The sequence below is a fragment of the Nyctibius grandis genome, chromosome 7 (genome assembly GCF_013368605.1).
Source record: "Nyctibius grandis isolate bNycGra1 chromosome 7, bNycGra1.pri, whole genome shotgun sequence".
Lineage (NCBI taxonomy): Eukaryota > Metazoa > Chordata > Aves > Nyctibiiformes > Nyctibiidae > Nyctibius > Nyctibius grandis.
Genome location: NC_090664.1, coordinates 15,454,310 through 15,476,218, shown reverse-complemented (window position 1 = coordinate 15,476,218; position 21,909 = coordinate 15,454,310). Strand labels below are relative to the sequence as shown.

The following is a 21,909-nucleotide window of genomic DNA, read 5'->3' as shown; positions in this document are numbered from 1 at the left end:
AAATTCCTGAGCTGAAAGCACTACTTGCCCGACTTTGCTGACAAGCTTCATGTCGGGGTAGATCTGTTCTAGTATCTCCCACATAATTTGGGGTTTTTTTCTTTTTTTTTCCTTCTAGATACTAGCAGAACTTCAGCGGCTAAATCTGCTGGTAGTTGTTCCTCCTGCCCCAAACCCTTCTCCTGCAACAACACACTGACCTCAGCCTCCTGCAGCATCACAAAGCCCTGTGGCCCTGTTTAAGGTCAAGGTAAAAGGACTCTTGCCGTTTCAAACATATCCTCTCTCTAAATTGAATGCTTTATTGCAGCTAGTACTATTTGTGACTAGAGGCTATAGATCTGCAGGGGAATTGCTTAATGTTAAGCTTGTTGATTTGTTCCTCAACATGGCTGTATCCAGGCAAAGCCAAAGCCCCTGCTAGAGAGGTGTCCCCCTCTCCCTCCCTCCTCCATAACCCTTGTTGCAAGATAATTCCTCTCGTGAAGTGCTTTTTAAGGCTTTTACCACCAGTGACCTTTTCAAGCCAAGTCCGTGAGAAGGAAGGATACCTCTCAGCCATAAGCTTGCTGATTTTATTGCTGAATGAGATTATTGCTTTAAGTGAAACTGTGAGAAGCAAATGGCACAGAAAGGACTTAGGCTGTGACCTGGCAGCAGCAGGCAATGCTAAGGTAGCTTAGTTATCACAGTTATTCCCTTTGCTCTTCCTTCCAGGCAAGGGAAATGTTGATTTGTTCTGGGACTGGGAGAGTTTGCTAGCTAAGAAGGTGAAGGGCTCAAGCAGTGTTTTCCGATCTGTCACAGTCACTTCCCACAGTCTCACTTTCTCAGCCCTTGCCCATTGCTGTGCAGCTTCTGTTTCCACTTGCCTTTGGTCCAGGAGGTCAGTTTTGTTTCCCAAGACAATAACTGTTACCTACAAACGAAACAGAAGGGTGAGCTTTATACAAAAAAACATCCACCACTCACAATACTTTTAAATAGCAGGCAAATAGCAACACAGTTCAGACCTGTTCTTTAACTTAACGCTGGCACAAGGTAAGCTGCGTGTAGTTTGGAAGATCACGGTCTGGGATTTGAATTAGCCTCATCTACTTGTGGGCTGGGAGCTGGTTTTAATCATAGGATATGCAGGACTTCCTCTTCTCTCCCCCCGCCCCCCGCGATTGCTTAAAGGGAAACAATACCCAAGAGAGCCAAAGTTAAACAGCCCTATTCTCCATTTACTTGGTAATTGAGCTGCCCTAGACAAATGATAAGAGCATGACATCTGAGTAGGTCCAAGCAGCCAGTTCTTGGGAGATGAAAAAATGCATGGCAGCATGCAGCCTGGACCCCACAGCTGTGGCTTTTGCCCAGCTTGTTTTTTCCCAAGCTCCAGCTAGCAATATAACTAAAGCCAACTCTGCCACAAGGCAGCCTGTGTGAGCAGCCTGGGCAGGCTGAGCTCTTACGCCTCTCTCCCAGCGCAGCTGGCTGCCCGCTCCCGCATGCACGGTAAGCCGCAAGAGGGACATAAACGGACAGTCTTCTGTCACTGAAAGGGTCAGATAAGCACCAGCACCATCCTGTCAGAAGCAGTTTCGAGAGCAGCTGGTTAGCTAACCCGAGCAGCACAGCTGTATCAAGTCAGACCCTTAGTTGTAAGGATCAATCAAGTGACTTCTGTATCACTGAGACAGTACAGTGTGGCTGAGCTCAGTGGCCTGCCTGGTACCTCAGTTCTAGGAAGCGCTGAAGGTAGTGCTGGCCACGGTTAAGTTAACCGTTTTCTAAAAATGTTTTACCAGCATCAGCTCTTAGGGTAAACCAGGCCTATATTTACAGTTCAAGGTCCTTGGTCAAACCCTGGTCTCATCTCTACACTAGTGTTTTGACAAAGATCAAGTGATAACATTTTCTCTTGCTGATGATTTGGGGTTTTTGCTGTGGCCACACCTGCTTGCTCTTTCCTGTTCATCAGGCTAAGTCCAGGATGTCTTTCTTTCCAGCTAGAGATGTTTGTCCTGTTCCTGTGAGGTCTGAGGCTTCCTTTCTTTTCTATAGCAGTCCATCCATGGTGTTTGGAAAAAATGTTTTTTTCCATCTGTGAAGGCTTTGAAAGAATCTAGAATCTTCATATGCATTTACCACATGCTCCAACTGAATTTTACCTATGGTTAAGCTCTATCAGTGCAAGAGAATGCAACTTTATTTAGTATAAAATTTGGCCAGGCTTTAAGGTGTGTGCTGGAGAGCCCCCACAGCCAGCAGAGGCAAGGAACCAGCCATCAGTGCTTTCTGTCATGTGCCACACAATAGGGGACTGTGCCACTCAACAAGGTGAAGTTCTGCCAGCTCAGAAGCTCTGTGTGTGGAGATACATCCCTAACTCGGTTAAGGATGCACTCTAGTAGAGCCCGAACTTTAAGCCTCCTGATGCTGTCTTAAGGTAGGACTCCTGATCTCACCTTCTACTCACTTCAAAGCATATTTTATATGGACTAGAAATCAGAGGAATAAAACTAATTTATCCAGTTTATTGTGGGCACCACTCTTTTGACTATGTTATCCTCAGTCAAGATCACAACTCTAAGCTCTCCCAGAGGATAAGTGAGTTGGCTGTTTTCTAAAATACCTGCACACAACGAGAAAGAAGAGTTCTGGCAGGTAACACAGGGAGAGGGACGCAGATCCCCTTGGGGCTGTGACTCCCTCTCCGCATTACAACACACTGTAAAGTAACAAATCAGGGCCCTCACAAAACACAGTGCCTGGGAAAAATTTCCTGCTTGCCCACCTTTCCTTGCCCTGCAGGGAGTTATGATTGACTCCCATATCCCTGATATACGTGACAGTCCGCAGCTCACACCAGCCCTACCAGCTAACACACCTCTCCTGTGACTGCGTGTTCAGCTGCTGTCAAACTTGAAGCCTGCCTTGCTCCACCACCCTATGTGCTGTCAGTACTAAACAAGTTACATTTTTGGGCAGTCTCTCCCTACCATTATCCAATTAATTCTTTACGCACTTGTCTGTTTTATGCTGTTTAAAAAATAAATGTGGAAAGCTGTAGGCTAAAGACATTTAACAGGGAAAACTACTTGAGAATATAAAGATACTGTAAGAAAAGCCATAATGTTAATGCCACATGCAAGTTATATTTGTTTAGCTAAGCTGGAACACTGTCAGCTGAAAACACTAGCTGCTTTCTAAGGGAAAATAGAGCAGTCATTTCACACAATTGAATTGATTCAATATGGTTGTTAAAATACATTAAAGCCGCTTTGCCAATTGACTAATGTCTGGGAGACCCATTGTCAATTACACCAGTTTGTAAGCCATCAAGTACATGAATACAAACCAAACAAAGATAATGCCCTTCGTTATATTTTTCTATGCACTTGACTTCCCGTGTACAATATCTAAAAAAACATATGAACTGCACTGCTGTAGACCATATGTTTTATTAGTCATAAGTGTCCTGGCTGGTGCATTCAGCTAACTGAATTTTAGCTGTAGTAGAGGAAGTAAAGAGGAAAAACAACCCACATTCTTTTGCATGACCTGCATGGCATGTGAATTAGGCTTCCCCAGCATGAGAAAGATTCCTTTTGCTGGATTGCCCAAGGCTGTGGGTACATTCGTTTTCCTTTGTATGAGAGTTTTACAGAAACAAAATCTATGCTTTGCAACCTTAACTTCCTATCACTGATACGCCGATATGCCAAGCAGTTAAGGCACCATGCATTTACCTCCTTTTTGTCTCTAAAGACATCGATCTCCTTTTTGAGCAGTTCAACTCTTTGGAAAGCTTCCAGGCTGGTCACGGCATACACGAGAACAAAGCCATCAGCAACAGAGAAATAGTGTTTTGGCAATTCTACACCCTCCTGCAGACCCCTGGTGTCATAAAGCCGTAACTGTTCCTTCACGCCTCGGTCTGTCTCCACCGACGCCAAATACACATCTTCCATTGTGGCACCCTCTTCTAAGCCTGTTTTAAAACAAGCAGGAAAGTTCAACTGGTGTAAGCACAGCACCACTATAAGAATTATTTGCAGTACATCAGAATTTTACTCCACAATAGCTTTCAGTGCATGTTTTCCAGAGTGACTTGACCTGGACTCGACCTTGCCTGACATCCCGATGAAGGGCTGTATTCATAGGTCACCACACCAGCTATTTACAATAGCGACATTGTGTAAATACAACCATCAAATGTATGAGCACATGATTTGGCCTGTAAAATTAATGTTTACAACAATGCATGTTCAGGATAGGATAAGATATATGGCTCTTCCCCCAGGTTTCCCAAACTCCAACCACCCAGTGTACTGGTTCTGTGCCAAACATGCTGCAAACAGGCCTGCCCAGACATACCCCTTTGGAAGAACAGCCAAGGAACACCAGATAGTCAAGTACTAACATCTTGAGCCTACTTCTTTGCAGAAGCAGGAGCCAAAGGAATAATTCTGGAAATGAATGTGTATTGGTGGTACAACTAACCAACAACTGAAATCAAGCCAGAAAGGGAAGGGGATGTTTGCATGCAAGCAAAGTTGCATGCTATATTTACTCAAATACACAGCTTTTTCCACCCCTTAAGAATTTAAAATGACTCAGATTTGCTAATAGGAGCAAGCTCATTTACTGCAAGGTAAGAGCATGTGCAAGGTAACAAGCTTTCATATATATATCACCTGCTCCATGGTAACTATCTGCATACTCGTTCTCCTTCCTTCCTTTCCCCACGGTAAACATGAGGTAATTCAAGGCAGCTTATTTTGAACTAATTAAAATGATTTTTTCCAAGCCAAACCTGAAAACACATAGATCACCTTAGCTTTGTGTTCCCCCTGGATGCAGGTGCACAAGGTTACAGGTCCCAACAAACTATGTATAGTGTAGCTGGGCCACTTTCAGAGTCGGTTTTGAGTATTCATATAAGCCCTCTGCAATCCATGTTTTTGCCTCCACTGCACTCCTATATACATGAATTGTTTGCTGTTGTAGGGCTACAATAATGAGTCCTGCATTATTCTCTTTGTCTGCCAAAAACGGACCATATTAGTGCATTGTTTAAGAAAACACGAGGGATTATCTGGTCTGTGAAAATAAGGATTTTGCCATATTCAATGACACTATTCAAAATACTTCACATTGACAAACAAGCTAAAGCATTCCACCCACGCTGATGGTTTCCTGTGATGTATGCAGCATTCCTGCGCAGGAAAGTGGCACAAGCTGTTCTTTTTACCCCTCTCTGTGCAGTCTTCATAGATCAAAACTCTTACTAGATTTGCAACAAATTAATTTATCTCGCCTCCAAATATAGCCATGCTAACATGTGGGAGCAAAACTAAGGAGAAGGACAAAACAAAGGTTAATAAAAAGAGGAAGCACGAACGTATTCCGTGTGGTTGGTGAATGCGTTACGAGGGCATTTTAAAGACTGAAGTAGATAACGGAGCCCTTTCTGGATACCTCACTGTATTTTTTTTTCTTGCTCTGCCTCGTTGCATTGTACAGACAGGTCACGGAAATATCTAGCATCAGTAAATACTACTTTGGCAAGAAGAAATGAACCGTAAGTACCTAAGTTTTCTTTTTAGAAAGCAATGAATAATGTTGTGCAGGATTTTACCATCTAAATGCTGGACTGTAATTCAACAGTCTTTAATACATCCACATTCTCCTATGACAGTTTCTTCCTAATGACATTAAAAGTAGCAGTGAAAATCGTGTCTTTTAACATCCTATTTGGAAACGAAGAGGAGAAATTAAGATCTGGAAGTTAAGTCAGCAGAATAGAGCAACAAATTTTGATGTGAAATGGGGGGGGGGTCACTTTGGAGGGAACTGGAATTTATGCATCAGTATCAGATTCCAGAGGTGAAATTTTACCTACATACACTGGGGAATGGAGTATATGCAAGTAGATTCCTAAGCAAACACAATTTTTAGACGTACCTGTGTCACCTTGTTCTAGGCCCTGCTTTCAAAGCCCAGACCATGTGCTAGACACATCTTGCTGGCAACGATATTTACACTTCTTGTTAGTACCACCCCACTGACGCGCTTTCGAGGTCTCCATCCAAACATGTGCCAGGCAAGTTGTTGTATGAGCGGCAGAACTAGTCAGGAAAGCCCAGTGCCCTAGGAAGGTGTCTGGCACCATCCCATCCTCCCTGTCACAAGGACCCTGGTTCTCCTTCCCTTCACTGGCATCCCCGGGCATCCTCCCACCTTCACCACCTGGGTGGGCAAGGGCAGCTTGTGCTGGGGAGTTGCTGCCCTGCAGACTGCTGCCAGCTTTGAGGAGGTTTTCCTTGGAGGAGAGTGTTATCACGGGCCTTTTCTCTCTCTCCTGCTACCAGTTTTCCTAAATTTACAGAAACATATTTTGAGATTTCTGTTGCTGTGACACAGATGAGCGGGTAGATGAAAACAGCTTTCAGATTCAGAAGCTATGGGGGGAAAGGGGAACTAAGAAGACAGTGAACAATCTCATGGTTTCTTTGGAAACTAAAAAGGAAGAAAAAGTTAGGGAGGGCAAGGAGGAATAGACAGGAGATTGATGCCGTCCTCTAGTACCTACTTAGCTGGTGCAAGTCTTGAGAGAGGCAGAAAGGTCTTCATTTATGTTACCCACTCCTGCCACAGAGGAACTGCAAGGGGAAGCCTCAGTCATAAATTGGGTGGTGTTTCAGCCCCTGGTGGTTTCCCAATGGGGAAAAGAAAAGGCTCGATATACTGATGAATACTGTACACTCAGGCTAGGCAAGGCAGAGATACTGCAAATACCAAAATAAAGCAAAATTTCAAGATGGATGGAATTTCAGAATTTCCCAAGTGACTCTCAAACATAAATGCAGTGCAAATTGTGTGTCGTCTTGAGTACTTTTGAAGATGTCCTATGTAATCTCTCCTTCCCTCTTTCCAGCAGGAATTTAGCAAAGAGCTCCTAAAGCCTGCTATTCCTTGTGTTTGTAGACAGCAGGATAACAGGCTTTGCTTACTTAGATCTCAAATGACAGCATATCAGAGCATCTCTGACTCGGAGAAGAGCTGGACAGGCCTCAACAGGAGCTGGTCTATTTAGACTTAGCTGCTAGTTAAGTACTGGTCCCACCAACCAGTAGCCATGGTTGTGATCCTCAGTTGCATACCTTCAGTTACATTTTCCTCTGTTTCTAAAATGCAAAGCTGACTGCAGCTCTATCAGGAGGTAGTTTTAATTTGAGAAACAACGATGTAAGAATGCATAATTTGGTTAATCGGCCTCCATGTCTTTGGAGCTGTGACAGCCAAAACCCCAAATCCCTCCAGCTGAGACCAAATGAGGCAAATTCTCTCATTATGGGTCCTACCACAGTAATGTATGGTGTTTTCATTCCCAGCTAGTAAGATGATTTGAAGTATCTGCTTATGAGTAACCTGACCATACCTGCTCTTTACACAGCCAGGAGGCAGAGATAAGGAAAATTGTGTTTTCTCATCTCTTCCTGTTGAGCTGATAAGCTTTACCATAGGTTGAGGGACCAGAGAGATTTTTAAAGGCAGAAGGAAGACTCCCTTCTGCACCACCACTGAATGGGAACACTGTTTAAGCAAAAATACCTGTCCTTTTTACAAACATGTCCCATGCCAAAGTTAAGCCAGCAACTCTCCTGTTAGCCCTCTCAAGAGAGCTCAGGCCAAGCAGTACCAGGTACCACAGGTATTTAGTGGGACAAACTTCTGCTGCCAGCTGAGGACCCATTTCATGACAGAGGAGAAAAGACTGGCCCCTCTTTCTTAGGAGTACAAGAGAAGGTGGAGGATTTGGACAAACACAACATTGAAGCCACAAAAAGGGAGACCATCGCAGGTACCAGGCAACCATATGCATATGTGCAAGCCTTAACTATTTGGCCTGACCTATGGCAATATAGTCCCTACATGACACAAAGCTACATCTGCACCCATTTCAAACATATCCTTTCAGGTTTTGACCAGTTCCTTGTATCAGTTTAGCCAGAGAGGCTGCCATTGCAATATGTACGTTACTTCATGCAGCTCTGACAGCATCTCATCTTTTTGCCCTCTCCTTTCTCATCCTAGGGCCCAAGGCAAACAGCCCCTCTTGCAGTTTTAAAGCCTAGCACAAAGCCCAGTGATGCACATTATTGCTCACATGCTCCAGCGACACAGGTATTCCTTTCTGGGGGTTATTCCTCCCTCACAAGTACTTTTTCCTCTTTGACCTCAAGCAATCTTAGTGCCTTTGCAAGAGTGCTAGCTGCTGACCATGTAGGCAACAGTAGCACTTAGGGACTTCACCCATGACAACCCAGGCAGAGCTGAAGGTGCACATTTTTCTAGGAAAAGAAACAGCACAACTGGGTTTACATCACCATCACCAAGCACACAACCAGAAGCATGGGCTCAAAGCCAAGGGCTTTATATAGCAGTGTGAAACCTCCGAGGATGCTAATCACTTCCCTGATAGCAGCTGTGCCACCCCTCCTTTTTACAGGAAAGTCAACAGGAGGCACATGGGCAGACATAGACTTGTGGCTGATTTACAGCTAGGAGGAGACCCCCATGTCAGTGGCTGGGATGCCTCAGAGGATGGCACCAGATCTTGCGCTCTGAGCCTACAACCAAGTTGAAGCATGCCTCTTGTCACTGGGGGAGGATGTGGATGCCGTCGGGAATGAAAAGACTCTACGCACTGGCTCAGCAGTCCTCCCCACGGCTGCCCGGCCCTTGGACCGACTGCAGAGCTGCTCCTGACGTCAGTCAGGAAGCACAGGTTTTGAAACAGCTTGCGTCCGTGTTGCCGTACCCGATGAGCTGCCGTGCTAGTTGGCTCTGAACAGACGGGCTTTCAGCAAACACACTAGTCCTTTCCTCCCCCTGCCAAAAAGGCCAGCAGCCAAGAAGTCCATGTCAGCTTTCTGGAGCTCACAAGCTTTAGGAAATGAGGACTGAGATTCAGTAATCATGTTTTAAGCGTGGAGGGGCCACCCCTGCAGTGATAGCACCAGCAGTGAGTCTGTGCAGTTTAAAGCGCTCGGCTGAGGAGCAATCAAGGACTTGACAGTCCTCAAACTCTGTCCTTGCCCAGTGAGACCCTCACGGTGGTGTCCTCCCTCCATAGTTTGAGGGTTAAATCAACACAGATTGGAGCAGTAAGATCTTTTGGGAATCGTTTTCACCATACTTCAGGCACCCTCTGCCAGAACTGCCCGCGGGCTGAGGAAGAGGCAGGGAGGATGGCGGCCACTTAGCAGGACAGCCAGAAACACCAACATATCCGTCCATCCCCCAAACCGTGCCTGATGGCACACGCAGGTGATATCAAAAGTGCTGGGCTGTGGCTGCTTGTCCCTTGGGGCTGCAGTGGCTCCATACGAGCTGTCTCAGAGCCTTACTCTGATCTTGACTCTGCTCCTTGCCCTCAAATGTCTTGGGAATAAGATTTCACCAAAATAATAAAAAACAGGAGGCTACCTTCTTCCTTCTCCCCTTGGACCCCTGCTCCGCTATCAGCTGCTCCCTCCCTTACTGTTAACTCCAAAACATAAGAGCAGAGCTGCGGCAAAGGAAAACTGATCTTCTTGAGAGAGGAGGGGGAAAGTATGTGTTTTGCAATGGCTGAGCTGGAGCAGAGCATTCAGGAGCGACAGAGGGACACCCACAGCTAAACCCCGGGCACGAGGCCTCCCTCCAGTTATGTCAGCCAGTATCCATGACGTTGTATAATCGTATACGTGGCTGGTTCCATAAATAGCTCCTCTGATCAGCAACACCCGAATATCCTTCCTGCCTGGGTCGCTAATAGGAGCTCGGGGTAGGAAGTAATGCAAGGCAATACGATTTAAGCAACGTGGCCTTGCTCGTGCTGCTCGGGTGTCTGACAATCACCAAGCGCAGAGGAGAGGCAGGTCGCTAGCAAAGGGAAAAACCTTCAGCCTGCAGGTTTTGCAGCCTTCACTGAAAGCTACACGGGGTACGTGCGTAGGGCTCGGCAGGATGCTGGAAACAGATGTTGCTGCAACATTAGAGGAAATCCTCCTTTTCAACAAGGGTATTAGCACACAGTTCTGTATCACGCTTTGACAGCGAATTCCTCCCATCCACACATTTTAAAGGCACAGTGCCTGCAAAGCACCCTTCTAGAAATCGTAGTGTTTATTCAATAACTTACCCCAACATTTCATTTACCAGCCCAAGGAAAAGATACAAATGGACTAGACATCTTCTGTCAAAGCCCTGAGATTCACCCCTGGTGCCACCCCTTGTTTCTGGGTGAGGCAGGAATAATTCAGCAGCCTGCTGATTGTTGCCCTTCTCTCAGAGCCAAGTCATGTGGAAACAGAGGGAAACAAGCCGGCTTTGCCTTCATTCCCTTTCTTCTGTGCACAGCATGTCTCAGACATCCCATGCTCCTCTCTCAAGTCTGTTTTCCACAGGAGGATTTCTTTGAGAGCTGAGAAGCTCAGCCCTTGAAGTTCAGCACAGAATGTGGGACGTAAAGCAGAGCTGTTTTTCTTTTCAGCGCCTTGATTGCATATTAGCCAAAACAAAACAAAATAAAGCTTTAAGAAAACGGAGCAGAAGTCTAAACAGTCTCTCCACTCATCATGTGATATCTATTTTTCAGGCATCTACAGCATCTTACAGGGAAGGAGACATTATGTAAATAGGCAGCAAGCACATCACCTACTTTCTGTGTTTGTTTCTTTTTAAACATTCATTTATTTTATAACTGGGAACATCACGGAAACGGTTCTTCCCATAGCCTCTTAAAAATTGGTAAGCAAGGGACTACGAATTTCAAGAGCTGCCCAGAAATGCAACAAAACCACATTAATTTCCTCCTTCACCTCAGTGCAGTTCACAGTCCTCGGTTCCTGCTTTTTGGGGGTCCATGCAGAACAAGATTCTGGAAAAGGAAACAATCTCCCCCCCCAAAAAGTAAAAATATCTCACCAACAGTATGCTTTCCATAGAGAAGCTGCTCCAAAATTGCAGTCTTTCCCACCGAGGCCATTCCACAAACCACCACCTTGTAGCCCTTTCCCATCTTTCCCGAGAGGGCAGGGTCAGCAGGCGAGCCCTGTGCAGACACGGGAGGCTGTCAGCCCAGTGCAGTGGCAGAGCTCGGCATCACACAGAACCAAAGCCCCCGAAAGGCGAGAGGCACAACGCAAAAGCAGCGGGTGACTCGGAGGCACAGCTCCCTCCCAGGCGCTCACCAGCTACTGATATTTTTAGGACTAGAGTTTCCCTCCCACACCATTTTTTAAGGTTTTAGGCTGCTGCCGTCAGTGCCGATGCTTGCTTGCAGCCTTGCCACTCGGCCCGTTGGGTTCCGGGAGACTGTTTGCAAGTGCTGAAGTGTGTAAACCCTCTGGGGCAGGGGCTGTGTGTGCTGGCGTGCGTGTACACTGCAAGACTTGCGTTATTGGGCTTCGTATTTCTGCTGCAGGCCCGATGGTATCTGATGATATCGGGATGGCTTCTGGAAACACGACAAAACAGCAGTTCCTTCCCTTTTACTTCATGCACTGAAAGTTTCTAGCTTTTACAGATTAGGAGCTAGCAAATAGCAGTGTTAGAGGCAGAAGCACAAGAAAGCAAATGCAAAAGCAGGGTTTTTTGTCTGTTTTAAATTGCTTTGGATGGGCTGGGGTTGGTCTTAGCAGGAGGCCTCCAGAAGCCAGGGGCAGTTGCCTCAGCCAGTGAGCCGTGGCAGAGCAGCAGGCCCTACCCTCAGCTCACTGTTTGGAGCAGTTTGCCACAGAGAAAGCCAAAGAGTACCTTTTTAGCACCAGGAGGGGCTGGCGTTGTCCTGCTTCGATTCCAGTTTAAGTGGGTAACATTTCACGAGCCAGGGTGCTCTGCAAAGCGTACACTGAGAAACAGAAAGGTCACCCCGCAGCCGCAGGGAGGCAAGGGGGACCTTCAGGCAGGGAAAGCCTAATTCTCACTTTGATTCCCCAGCAGGACCCCACACCTCCGCAGCAGCACACTGGGGACGCCGCTGGGAGCCAGTGAGGGGGACAAAAGCCTCCTCAGCACCAGGCTCCTTCCCTGCTCCTGCAAATTCAGCGCTGCGGGCAGGGAGGAGGTGCACAGGGGCAGGCACAGAAATGCTCGGGCACCTGTGCAGGGGCTACGGGAGCAGATCGGGCCAGGGGACTTGCCGGCACCGCCAGCAGCGGGTAAAGCCAGGGCCTTGGCCACAGCACCGGCTGCTCACGGTCAGCTCGGCGGGGAGCGCCGCTCCGAGGATCCCCCCCCAGGCCTGCAGCACCCGGCGCTCCCCGGCGCCGGCCAAGGGCACTGCGCTGCTCCCACCCCCCGCACTGAACAGGCCTTGGGGTTGTTGTTAGGGCTTTTTTTCCCCGTAGGATTTATGACTTCATTTTATGATTTTTTTTTTTAATTATTATGTTTTAGGATTTTTTTTAAGGGTTCTTCTCAGGATTTCTTTTAAAGTACTTTTTTTTTAGGTCACCCCCGCCCCGCCCCAATCCCTGGCTAGTTTGGGGCTCTTATGGGGGGAAGGGGGTGCTTCAGAGGACGCCCCAGCTGGCAGAGCCCCTGCCCCACGGCCAGCACCCCAGCTCCGCGGGCCCCGGGGCGCACCCCCGCCTGCAGCCCCGCGCGCCCCCGGCCCCGCGCGCCCCCGGGGCCGCCCCCGCCCCCCCGTCCCAGCGCGAGCGCGCACCTGCGCCGATCTTCCCACAGCGCCCCCCTGAGCCGCGCCGGCCTGGCGAGCCGGGCCCCGCCCCCTGCCGCCCATTGGCGGGCGCGGGGGCTGGGGCGGGGCGGGGCGGGGCGAGGCGGGGAGGGCGGCCTGGCTCCCTCAGGACTACATTACCCATCAGGCGCCGCTGCCGCCGCCGGAAGCGCGATGCCGCCGCACGGGTTTGTAGGAAGCAGGCCTCTTTCTTTCCGGTGCTGGGCGCCATCAGGTGAGGGCTGGTCAGTGTTTGGCCTTTACCGGAATCCGGTTCCATCCCGGGCCCGAGGCGGCCATTTGCTCGCTCCGCTGCCGCCGGCGCTCCGCCGCCCCCCTGGCGGGGTGGGACGGGCTGCTCCCGCGGCGCGGGGGCTCTGCGGCCCGGGGGGAGCGGGGCCCGGGCGGGCCGCGGGCCTCGGGAGGCCGGTGGAGGGCCCGTGGGCTGCGCCTCGTCGGGGCGGGCTGGCTGCCCGGGGTGTGGGGCGGGGAGGGGGACACTCAGTCGGAGCCAGGGCTGCCTGGTGTGAGCGGAAGGGCGCACGCCGCAACGTAGCGAGTGCAGCTTGATTACAGGCCGCAGGTCTTGGTTTGACTCTGGGTCTGCAGTTCGTTTGTGGTGTTTTATGCCATAATGCAATCGGAACGAAGGGGAAGCTTGGGATGGCAAGAGCTGTGCCATGGCTGGGCAGAGAGGGGTGTGGAAAATCACACATAAACAGGGTTTTTTTTTTTCTGCAAATAAAATGAGCTGTGTTTTTCCGGTGGTGGTTTGATAGAGTTCACTTCTGCTAATTGCCGCAGGTGTGTGAGAGCTCAAAGGTTTTTAGAGGTAATTAAACCACATTAAAAATAAAGACCACGCCACTCAAGTGTCACATACTTCTTTATAGATTAATAGTTACAACTTGGTTCAGATGTTAACTATCGATTTTGGTAGTATCTGACATACACATCTGAAAATTTCTCAGCTGAGGAGTTCAGCACTTAGGAACATATGAAAAGGAAGAAAATTGCTGAGAATGTTAACTGTCATGTGTCCTGTTGGAGGCTGCTAAGTGTGTGCCACATGACCAGATGTGCCAGTGGTGTAAAGAAGCTTGAGAGCATCCTACGTGCCAGTGGCGTTACATGTATGGTTTTATGCAATGTCTCTGTTGGAAGCTGTTCAAATCTGGAATCATATTTGGTGCACTTTTCATTAACCTCTCGATTCAGCAGGTAGACAAACATGGGTGCCTACAAGTACATCCAGGAGCTATGGAGGAAAAAGCAGTCGGATGTGATGCGATTCCTCCTCCGTGTCCGCTGTTGGCAGTATCGCCAGCTGTCTGCCTTGCACCGAGCTCCCCGGCCAACCAGACCAGACAAAGCTCGCAGGCTGGGATATAAGGCCAAGCAAGGTAATGAGATGTAGAGGTGAAGTCCATGTGCTTTGTGATGGAGGGACTGAGTTTTATGTCAGCATCCTTCCTTCCTGAAGTGATAGTAGAATAACAAAATCTGAAACAAATATTCCCCAAGAACCTGAAGTGTCCTGCATGAAATGAACTTCATATTCTGAATGTGTTAAGTTGGTAGCAGTGCCCATAGCCCAAAACTGTACTTTATGTAATTTTGAATTCACACCTTCTGTGGCCATTTTGGCAGATGGGAGATCAAGTGGGCTTTGGCTTTAATTCTTTTTCTGGTGCTGTGTTACTGCTGCAGAGGTGACCAGTGCTTTTGGTATCCTAGGTTTGGGGGGTGTCCTTTTTCTGCCCAGATTTTATCATGCGTTACTTCGACTGTATTACATCTGTATGTGCTTGAGTAAGCAAGGTGACGTAATTTGTGCTGTCATTAGAAAACACTTACTGGTCAGTGAAAGAAACTTGGGGAAAGTGACCGTCCATCTGCAGCTTGAGCAAGTCCTTGAAACAATGTTCACTATGAAAATACAAAGCTAGGAGTCTGTGCTTCTGTTACTGTTTGTGAAGTTTGTCTATTTTCCTCGTTTCTCAGCGATCAGATTTCAGCAGCATTTGTGGGTGACTTGTGCTTCGCTGCTTTATGAATCCTACTATCAGAATACGGGATTTTAGTTTTGGGGTTGTTTTATTGGGTGTTTCAGGGTGGGAGTTTTTTTGCATTACCATGTAGTTGTTCTTAGTGTATTTGGAACTACAGAGTGGAAGGGTGCTATACACTCTGGTTTGAAAGTAAAAAATAGTTGTGACAGGACATTGCTTCCCTTCCTCAGTTGTAATGGAAGTAACAAGAACATCTTGTGCTAGCCACCTCCAGTTGTAGGTTTTGGTGAAATTGGTATGGTGACCTAATTTTCACATGAAGCTTTTGAGGTTGGAAATGCAGTATGGGCATCAAAATTGCTTTGCTGTGATATGCACTTCTAGTGCAATTCTTCTAGTTCCTAAGTGACTGTTTCTTCTAGGTTATGTTATCTACCGTGTCCGTGTTCGCCGTGGTGGTCGTAAACGCCCAGTCCCCAAGGGTGCAACCTACGGTAAACCTGTGAATCATGGTGTTAACCAGCTGAAATTTGCCCGGAGTCTTCAGTCTGTAGCAGAGGTGACTATTTTGGTTTTTGCTCAGAAGCTTGGCAGTAGGAAGGTCTTACGTAGTCTGTGAAAGCTGAAAATACTCAGAGACAAAAAAAAACCCCACGCCACTGTTTTGTTAATCTGTTGGGCAAAAGGTATTGAATACTGATGGCAGGAGAGCACCAGAATATCTTGAAAAGCTGTACTGAGACAAATGAAAAAAATATTCCAACTTTACAAGTGGGGTCTGGGGAAAATACTACTTCTGTGGTTTATTGACGTTCATGGCTTATACTTATTTATAAAGTATGTTACGATGTTTATAATGAAAAATAGACATAAAACTAGTATAAACCCCAGTAAAATAAAGGGTTAGGCATGAGAAATAAAAATTCAAATATGCTAAGGCGTCTGACATCACTCATCACTAAATCCCACCTCTGTGTTCCCTGCCATGTTGTATGTATTACCAACTCTTAAGTAATGGTCTTTTCACAAAGTACAGATGAGTTCTTATCTTAAAGCCCGTACCCCTGTTTGTGTAGTAGGAGTGCCACACAGCGTACTTGGCTGTATCATAGGATCTGAAAGCAGCATGCCAGACACCTTCTGGTTCCTTATAAAAAACTTAGTACCTCACAAGCACAAATATTGGTGTTTAACTTGGTTTTAGGTGAGATGTTGTTACCTGTTGAAATACTCAAAGTGGAAAGTTTCATGTGATGAGATCTCTTAAGTTTCATAATGTCACAGTAGTAGTATTGAAGAGATGGTAGTTCTCACCTTTAGAAAAAACTCTTTCAGTGGTTAAGAATTAATACTAGTCTGCACTCTCAAAAAAGAGACTTTGTGAAAGAATGGAGACTGCTTGTTGCCTTTCCATCTTGAAGCAGAAGACTTTTCTGTTCCCAGGACTTCAAAAATATTCATAAGTGACTTCAAGTTGAATATGGTGGGGTTTTTTTAAAAGGGGGAAAAAAAAAACGTCAATGGGGCATGCTAATTTAAAAGAAACACAGATGATGAGTTTAAATTAAAAATGCAGTTCTGTGTTTTCAGTGCTCATGGCATGCTCTTCATACATGCTATTACCAGATACCCGATGGTTAATCACATACTTACTTGTGGTGACAGCTCATGGAAGAGGTTATTGGCCCTCAGTTTTAGTTCAAAATTTTCTGAATCTGACATGCTCTTTCCTGGAAGACTTCTATTTTTCAGAGAGAGAGATTATAGAAATATAAAACCTTGATTGTAGCTACCATCCCCATGTTGAGGCTGGTTGGTGTTTTAATGTTTAATGTATGTGTTGCTCTCATATGCTAGAATAAAAGAAGGACTTGAAATAATTTTATTACATATGCAGAAAATAGTCAAGTGCTGTTTAGTGGGAGACTGTAGCAATAGGTTGGGATCGCATTGGGATAGAGATGGGTGGGCTCCATTGGTTTGTCCTTTCGCACGGTGATGATGAAGTCCTAGGATTAAACACACTTTTAGTGTTTTAAATAAAGGAGCATTCTTGACAGGAGAGGCAGATGGAGTTGCATAATTGATATTTTCTGCTTTGTTTTGTTTTCTAAACTAAGACTGCTTCCTTCCAACGACAACTGAGGATAGGAATAGCAAGCACTAATATACCAGCAGTGGAACAAAGACTTGTTACATCAGCTTTTCCTTTTCTGCTATCAGTATGGGCTTATTCTCTGCAGAAATGTCTTTCTCCCCTGTAGCTTTGGATGCACAAATTGATCAGTGTTTCATAACTTCTCACAAAAGATTGTTCTGTGGCCCCAAGTGCAGCTTGTGCTCTTTATCTTCATGTTAAAGTTGTTTTTAACTCTGTGTATTTACTTATTGGGTGCTTCTGTGTACAAAGTAGTTCTTTCGTCAACCAAGCACCTTCCTCCTTACATTCTTTAAAACCTGTTTCATGTAGGAATCCAAGCAGCCCTTTTTTTTTTTTTTTTTGAATACAGCTTTCCTTTCAGCTATTACTTTTTCTTGTGTCTTTGCAACTGGAAGGGGAATGGTTCTTTTACAAAGAGAGGGTCTCTCACGGCAAATTATAATTTCTAGCACCTACAAAACTTTAGGTTTGAGTTATTTGTGTCTTTCTGCATGAAGAGTGCCCTGCATCCATGATTTTACAGCCTTTTGCATTTATTTTTTTCCTGTAGGAACGTGCTGGTCGTCACTGTGGGGCTCTGAGAGTCTTGAACTCATATTGGGTAGGTGAAGATTCCACTTACAAGTTCTTCGAAGTGATCCTGATTGATCCCTTCCATAAGACCATCAGGCGCAACCCTGATACCCAATGGATCACCAAGCCCGTCCACAAGCACAGAGAGATGCGTGGGCTGACATCGGCTGGGCGGAAGAGTCGTGGTCTTGGCAAGGGCCACAAATTCCACCACACCATTGGTGGCTCCCGTCGTGCTGCCTGGAGAAGACGCAATACCCTGCAGCTGCACCGTTACCGTTGATTCTTGTAAATGTAATGATCTAATAAAGCTGGTGCGGGTTGTTGAATTTAACAAGTGCTTCTGCTGCTTCTTGGTTTATGTGAAGTGTAGAATTCCCCAGTTCAGTTTTTTCCATAATTTGAAAGGCTTTTGAGAATGTGGTTTGATATTTGTGAAGATTGTAGGCCCCAGGCATAGAGTTCTGTGATGGGTTTCACTTTTGATAAGACTGAAAAGACATGTGCAGTGTGAATTGAAAGCTTAATAGCTAGTATGTGTTCTTTTTTCTGTTGGTCTGAGTATAGTTCTTCACTGTCTGTAGGTCAGGGTCTCTGTGTCCTGTGCTTAGACTGAATGCCAGCTTTATCTTGTGCAATGGGATGTAAACTGAAAGTGCCAGTTTATTTTTTTTATAGGTAATTAAATACTAATGGCAATTTTATTTTTTAAGTTCTGTTTTTTCGTATGTCTTCAGTGTGAAACCAGCTCTTGAGCCTGTTATCTGCAAACATAGGCTAAATGGGCTAAGCACAGAATAGAAAGGTAAGGCTTACTCTGTTCATTTAAGTGCACAGTATTTTAAATATGGACACTTCACAAAGAACTATGCGATGTTTTAGGCTGACTAATAAAATATTGACTGTCGAGCAGGTATTACTTCATTTGTGCAAGATTCCAGGCTGCTCATTTTACATTTTGCAGTGGAGAGAGTGTTTCTTAGATGTGACTTTTGATACCAGAACAGAGAACGTTTCTCTGGTGTTAAAAGAGCTGCATTCTGATCTACCCTGCATGGTTAGGTGGTAGAAATAATCACATTAGGATGACAGTTATAATCAGATGAATGTATTTTAGGCTACATTTTGTGTAATTACAGTGTGACCTTTCAGCATGAAGTCAACTTGCACATAAACGCTGAGAGGAGAATAACTGCAATTTCTGGTAAATTAGCTGCGCAGCTGTCCTAGCTTCCACAGACGTTGTACCACGTCCATTGGGTAGTGACAGGAAAAGGGATCGACAGAAGGCCCAAGAAGTAGCTGTGTCTTCCTAGAGCTTCAACTTGGGATGTGGAAAGGTTTTTAAATAACAAAACTAATGCTGAGACTGAAATGTCCAAGATTTGCCCTTCAACTGAGAAATTAACTTCCTTTGCTCTTTAAGTTCTTACAGGAGGACTTGTAGTCTGAAGAAGAGACTTTGGCAGCATGTTCTTAAAGCCAGGAAGAACAGCTCAAGAGGGCAATCCCTCCACACCATGTTTTGTTTGGCTCAAGCAAGCAAAAAAAATTTAAAAGGATTCTTTTGTAGCTATGTTAAAAAATGCTATCTGCTTCTCTAAAGGAGGGAGGGTTTTTTGACCTTTCCTGTGAGGGAGGAACTAGCATTAGGAAGAAGAGGATTCTTGAAAGCAGCTCCTGTGATGGTGTAGGACAGGAAATGGAAGTTCCTGAGAGCGCACCCCTAGGAGTCTGACGATGCTGTACTAGAGCTCGTTGAGCTGTTGAGGACCCTTGCCATTGACAGGGGAAGGTGACTGGGCAGTCAGCACTCGCGTCACTTGCCAGGGTTGAAAACTTCTAGCGCGTGGGGGATGTCTTCAGTGAGGCTTGCTTGAAGTTTCCCCTCATGGTCCTGTAGCTTTTTGAACTTGAAAATAGGAGGGAAATACTATCCCCTCCAAAGTTTGTTGAAATCTACTGATGAAAGTGTATGTAAGAGAGTGTCGCATCAATCAGACTAGCTAAGGAATTTGAAACAGATGGTACTGTCTTCAGCGGGAGCTCTGGGTACATATGGCTCATCCCAAGTCTTCAGGGAATCAGATCTCCTTCGCATCTTCTCACACTGGAAACATCTTATGCTCTGTTAAACAGTGTTTTGGGTTGGAAGGAGGGGAAATCGCAGTGCAGTATTTGTGCAAAGAGGAAAGGCAAATTTCTTTATTAAAATCTGTGTTTAAAAAAAGCAAAACATTGAGGGAAAACTTGTTTGGGGTTGTTAGCTTGGGAAACGAGGTGTAGAGAGAGGTTATGTGATCTCTGCCTTTCCTAGTTTATTTTTGAATCTGTTGTGCAAATTCAACAGACATTGCAAGTCTGTGTTCCTTACGAGTTCAGTGAAAATCAGTCATCTGAGATGGTAGCCCTAGTGAGAGGCTGTTCTTGAGTTCAACTCTCCTTGTACACCAAGAGTCTGCCTGAAACAGATACTAAGCTGTAGCTGAAGGGGGTTGAAGGGGAGGGAAGAGGAAGCATCAGGAATTTCACTGGTGAAATCTATTAAGACATGGAGGAATCCGATAATTGGTTTCCAAGCCATCTTCTTGGCTCTGCTTGCAGGACTGCTTATTTCTCAGTCTGAACAGGCATGTTTTAGATGTAATTAAAAGAACTGTCTGGTTTCTAGGCAAGACAAAATGAGTCCCACAGTTAGACTGCAAAGAAACGGGGCTGTACAGCACCAGCCTATTTCAGCCTGACACCAGGTGCTGTTGGAAAATAGTTGCCTGTAAGCTTTTATTAGGCTGGATTTCACTTTTGTGTAAGCCACCTAGATTAACTAATCGCTTAGCCTTTGGTAGAAAGTGAGGGCCTGGCAAGTCATTCAGCTCCTGTTAGAAACTAGTTCTGTCCTCCTGAAGGGTAGAATGTGTAAAAACATACTGTGTGATTTAGCATGTTCTTTAAATAAGCAAGCAGTAAACTGCCTTCCAGGTAGCTAATAGAAATGCTCATTACTTGGCAGCACTAGCTAACTTGAAAAGTACGGACCAGGCTAATCAACAGTGAGCGTAATTGTTTCCTTACATTGTCTCTGAAACGTTGGGAGTCTCTGCAAGGCAGCTGAGTGCTGCTGGGTGAGGGACGCTGGCGCGCTGCCTGCGGTAGGCACAGGTGCTGATGGAGGGGGCTATTGGCTCCGTCATTGCAGTGGAAGGTCGTTGGATATCACTGGTGATTTTGTGGGGATCTTAGAATGAAGGAATTAGCGATGGAGGCGAGTAATAGCTGAGCTTGCTCACTTGTCTCTGTCCTTGTAATGCAGCAGTTGTTCACTAGCCTTGACGTGGTGAGCAAAGTGACTGCATGTGAACAGTCCCATCCAGCTAATGAATTAAAAAGCTAGACTCTAAAAATAGAGGCCGATTCCTACTGTTTTATCTACTCACTCTCCACGATGGGAAAAAACACCATCTTTTTTGCCCTTGTATGGCTCTTCTCTTTTGCAGCACACACAGGTCTAGTTCTGAGAGTACCAAGCCAAAATACCCAGAGTGATGAAACACTGCTTCAGCCACAAACAGAGCAATTTGGATTTGAATTGGACACCCTTTTCTGGGGCTTTGAGCAAGCACTGACTTTTTGATCCAATCCTTTTCAAGTAATTGCTTGAAATGTAAAGCTGTATAAAAGGATGGAGAGCTTGTGGGTTGTTCTTCTCTTCATGTGTCAAGGTTCTGAATCAGCCTCAATTTCATAATTACCCACAGAGTGTTTAGGTTGCAAGTCTAGCTCCTCTGAGTTAGGAAGTGCCTGAGCTACACAGCTTAAGCAACCTTTAATTCAGTGGCTATCCTGCTCTTACCTAACGTGCCAGAAGAGACCTCTGGCAAAGCCAGGACTGGAACCCAGTTCTGGGCCCCTTGTCACTGCCTGAAATTTAAGAGAGCATGCTTTTCATCGGTATCAAGTGATGTTCGATGATATCCTATAATTAAAGGCTCTTATGTAATGAAGATGACATTTAATCTCATTAAACACTGTCAACTCTCCATCATTCAGGGAAACAGAGAGCTGGGGTATCCTGGAGATCAGGGAGCTCAGTGGGCGCAGACGAGCGATTAAATTAAGGCTGGCTCTGTTAAGATTAGTGCTGGCTGGGAGCGCTCTCTCACATCGAAGGCAACCCCCTTCTGAGCCTGCTCAGGTCTCCCTGCTTTGCCTTCCTGGTTAACATGCTGGACTGGAGCTGGCTCCTCAGGGGTTATGCAGCCTGTACCTTGTCGCGAAAGGGCTGTAGAGGCGTACCTCTGGACCGAAGCTGAATGTCCATGTGAAAGTTGAAAAGTTCCCTTGGAAACACAAGAATCAAGAGGCATGTTGGAGGGAAAAAAGAAAAGGAGAAGGCAGAAGCTGACAAGGCAGCTGGCTTCCAGCTGGGCTTGTTAGTACCCCGG

The 21,909-nt window shown here is 46.1% G+C and overlaps 2 protein-coding genes across 6 annotated transcripts in view; one reads left to right on the top strand and one right to left on the bottom strand.

The window, feature by feature from the left end:
* Positions 1-17,804, top strand: part of RPL15 (ribosomal protein L15) — a 206,351-nt gene extending 188,547 nt beyond the window's left edge. The window contains exons 1-4 of one of the 3 annotated variants that reach the window (XM_068405459.1): positions 12,868-12,956; positions 13,940-14,124; positions 15,156-15,292; positions 17,445-17,804. In XM_068405459.1, the coding sequence (XP_068261560.1) occupies positions 13,953-14,124; positions 15,156-15,292; positions 17,445-17,750 (615 nt within the window). In that variant the 5' untranslated portion in view covers positions 12,868-12,956; positions 13,940-13,952 and the 3' untranslated portion in view covers positions 17,751-17,804. Of the gene's footprint in view, positions 1-12,867; positions 12,957-13,939; positions 14,125-15,155; positions 15,293-17,444 lie in introns of those variants that run through there. The other 2 variants (XM_068405461.1, XM_068405460.1) reach the window with 2 other exon arrangements.
* NKIRAS1 (NFKB inhibitor interacting Ras like 1) lies at positions 549-12,996 on the bottom strand. Of its 3 annotated transcripts, none has more exons than XM_068405471.1 (5): positions 12,863-12,996; positions 11,797-11,876; positions 10,966-11,092; positions 3,738-3,979; positions 549-919 (listed from the first exon to the last, which is right to left on the bottom strand). In XM_068405471.1, the coding sequence occupies exons 3-5, from the start codon at positions 11,057-11,059 to the stop codon at positions 680-682; spliced, it is 576 nt and encodes a 191-aa protein (XP_068261572.1). In that variant the 5' UTR covers positions 11,060-11,092; positions 11,797-11,876; positions 12,863-12,996; the 3' UTR covers positions 549-679. The 3 variants fall into 3 exon arrangements, with proteins under 3 accessions (XP_068261572.1, XP_068261570.1, XP_068261571.1); XM_068405469.1 differs by lacking the exon at positions 12,863-12,996 and adding an exon at positions 12,710-12,782; XM_068405470.1 differs by lacking the exon at positions 12,863-12,996 and adding an exon at positions 12,710-12,767 and having other exon boundaries at positions 11,797-11,890.
* Positions 17,805-21,909: the final 4,105 nt, after the last annotated feature.

What these genes read in the sequence shown, in the direction of transcription:
- NKIRAS1 (XM_068405471.1), bottom strand. Translation starts at nt 11,059, where the DNA reads ATGGGAAAGGGCTACAAGGTGGTGGTTTGTGGAATGGCCTCGGTGGGA. An exon ending in CTATGGAAAGCATACTGTTG is followed by an intron (nt 3,980 to 10,965) that starts GTGAGATATTTT and finishes GTTTTAAAACAG; the next exon opens with GCTTAGAAGAGGGTGCCACA. An exon ending in TCTTTAGAGACAAAAAGGAG is followed by an intron (nt 920 to 3,737) that starts GTAAATGCATGG and finishes TTTCGTTTGTAG; the next exon opens with GTAACAGTTATTGTCTTGGG.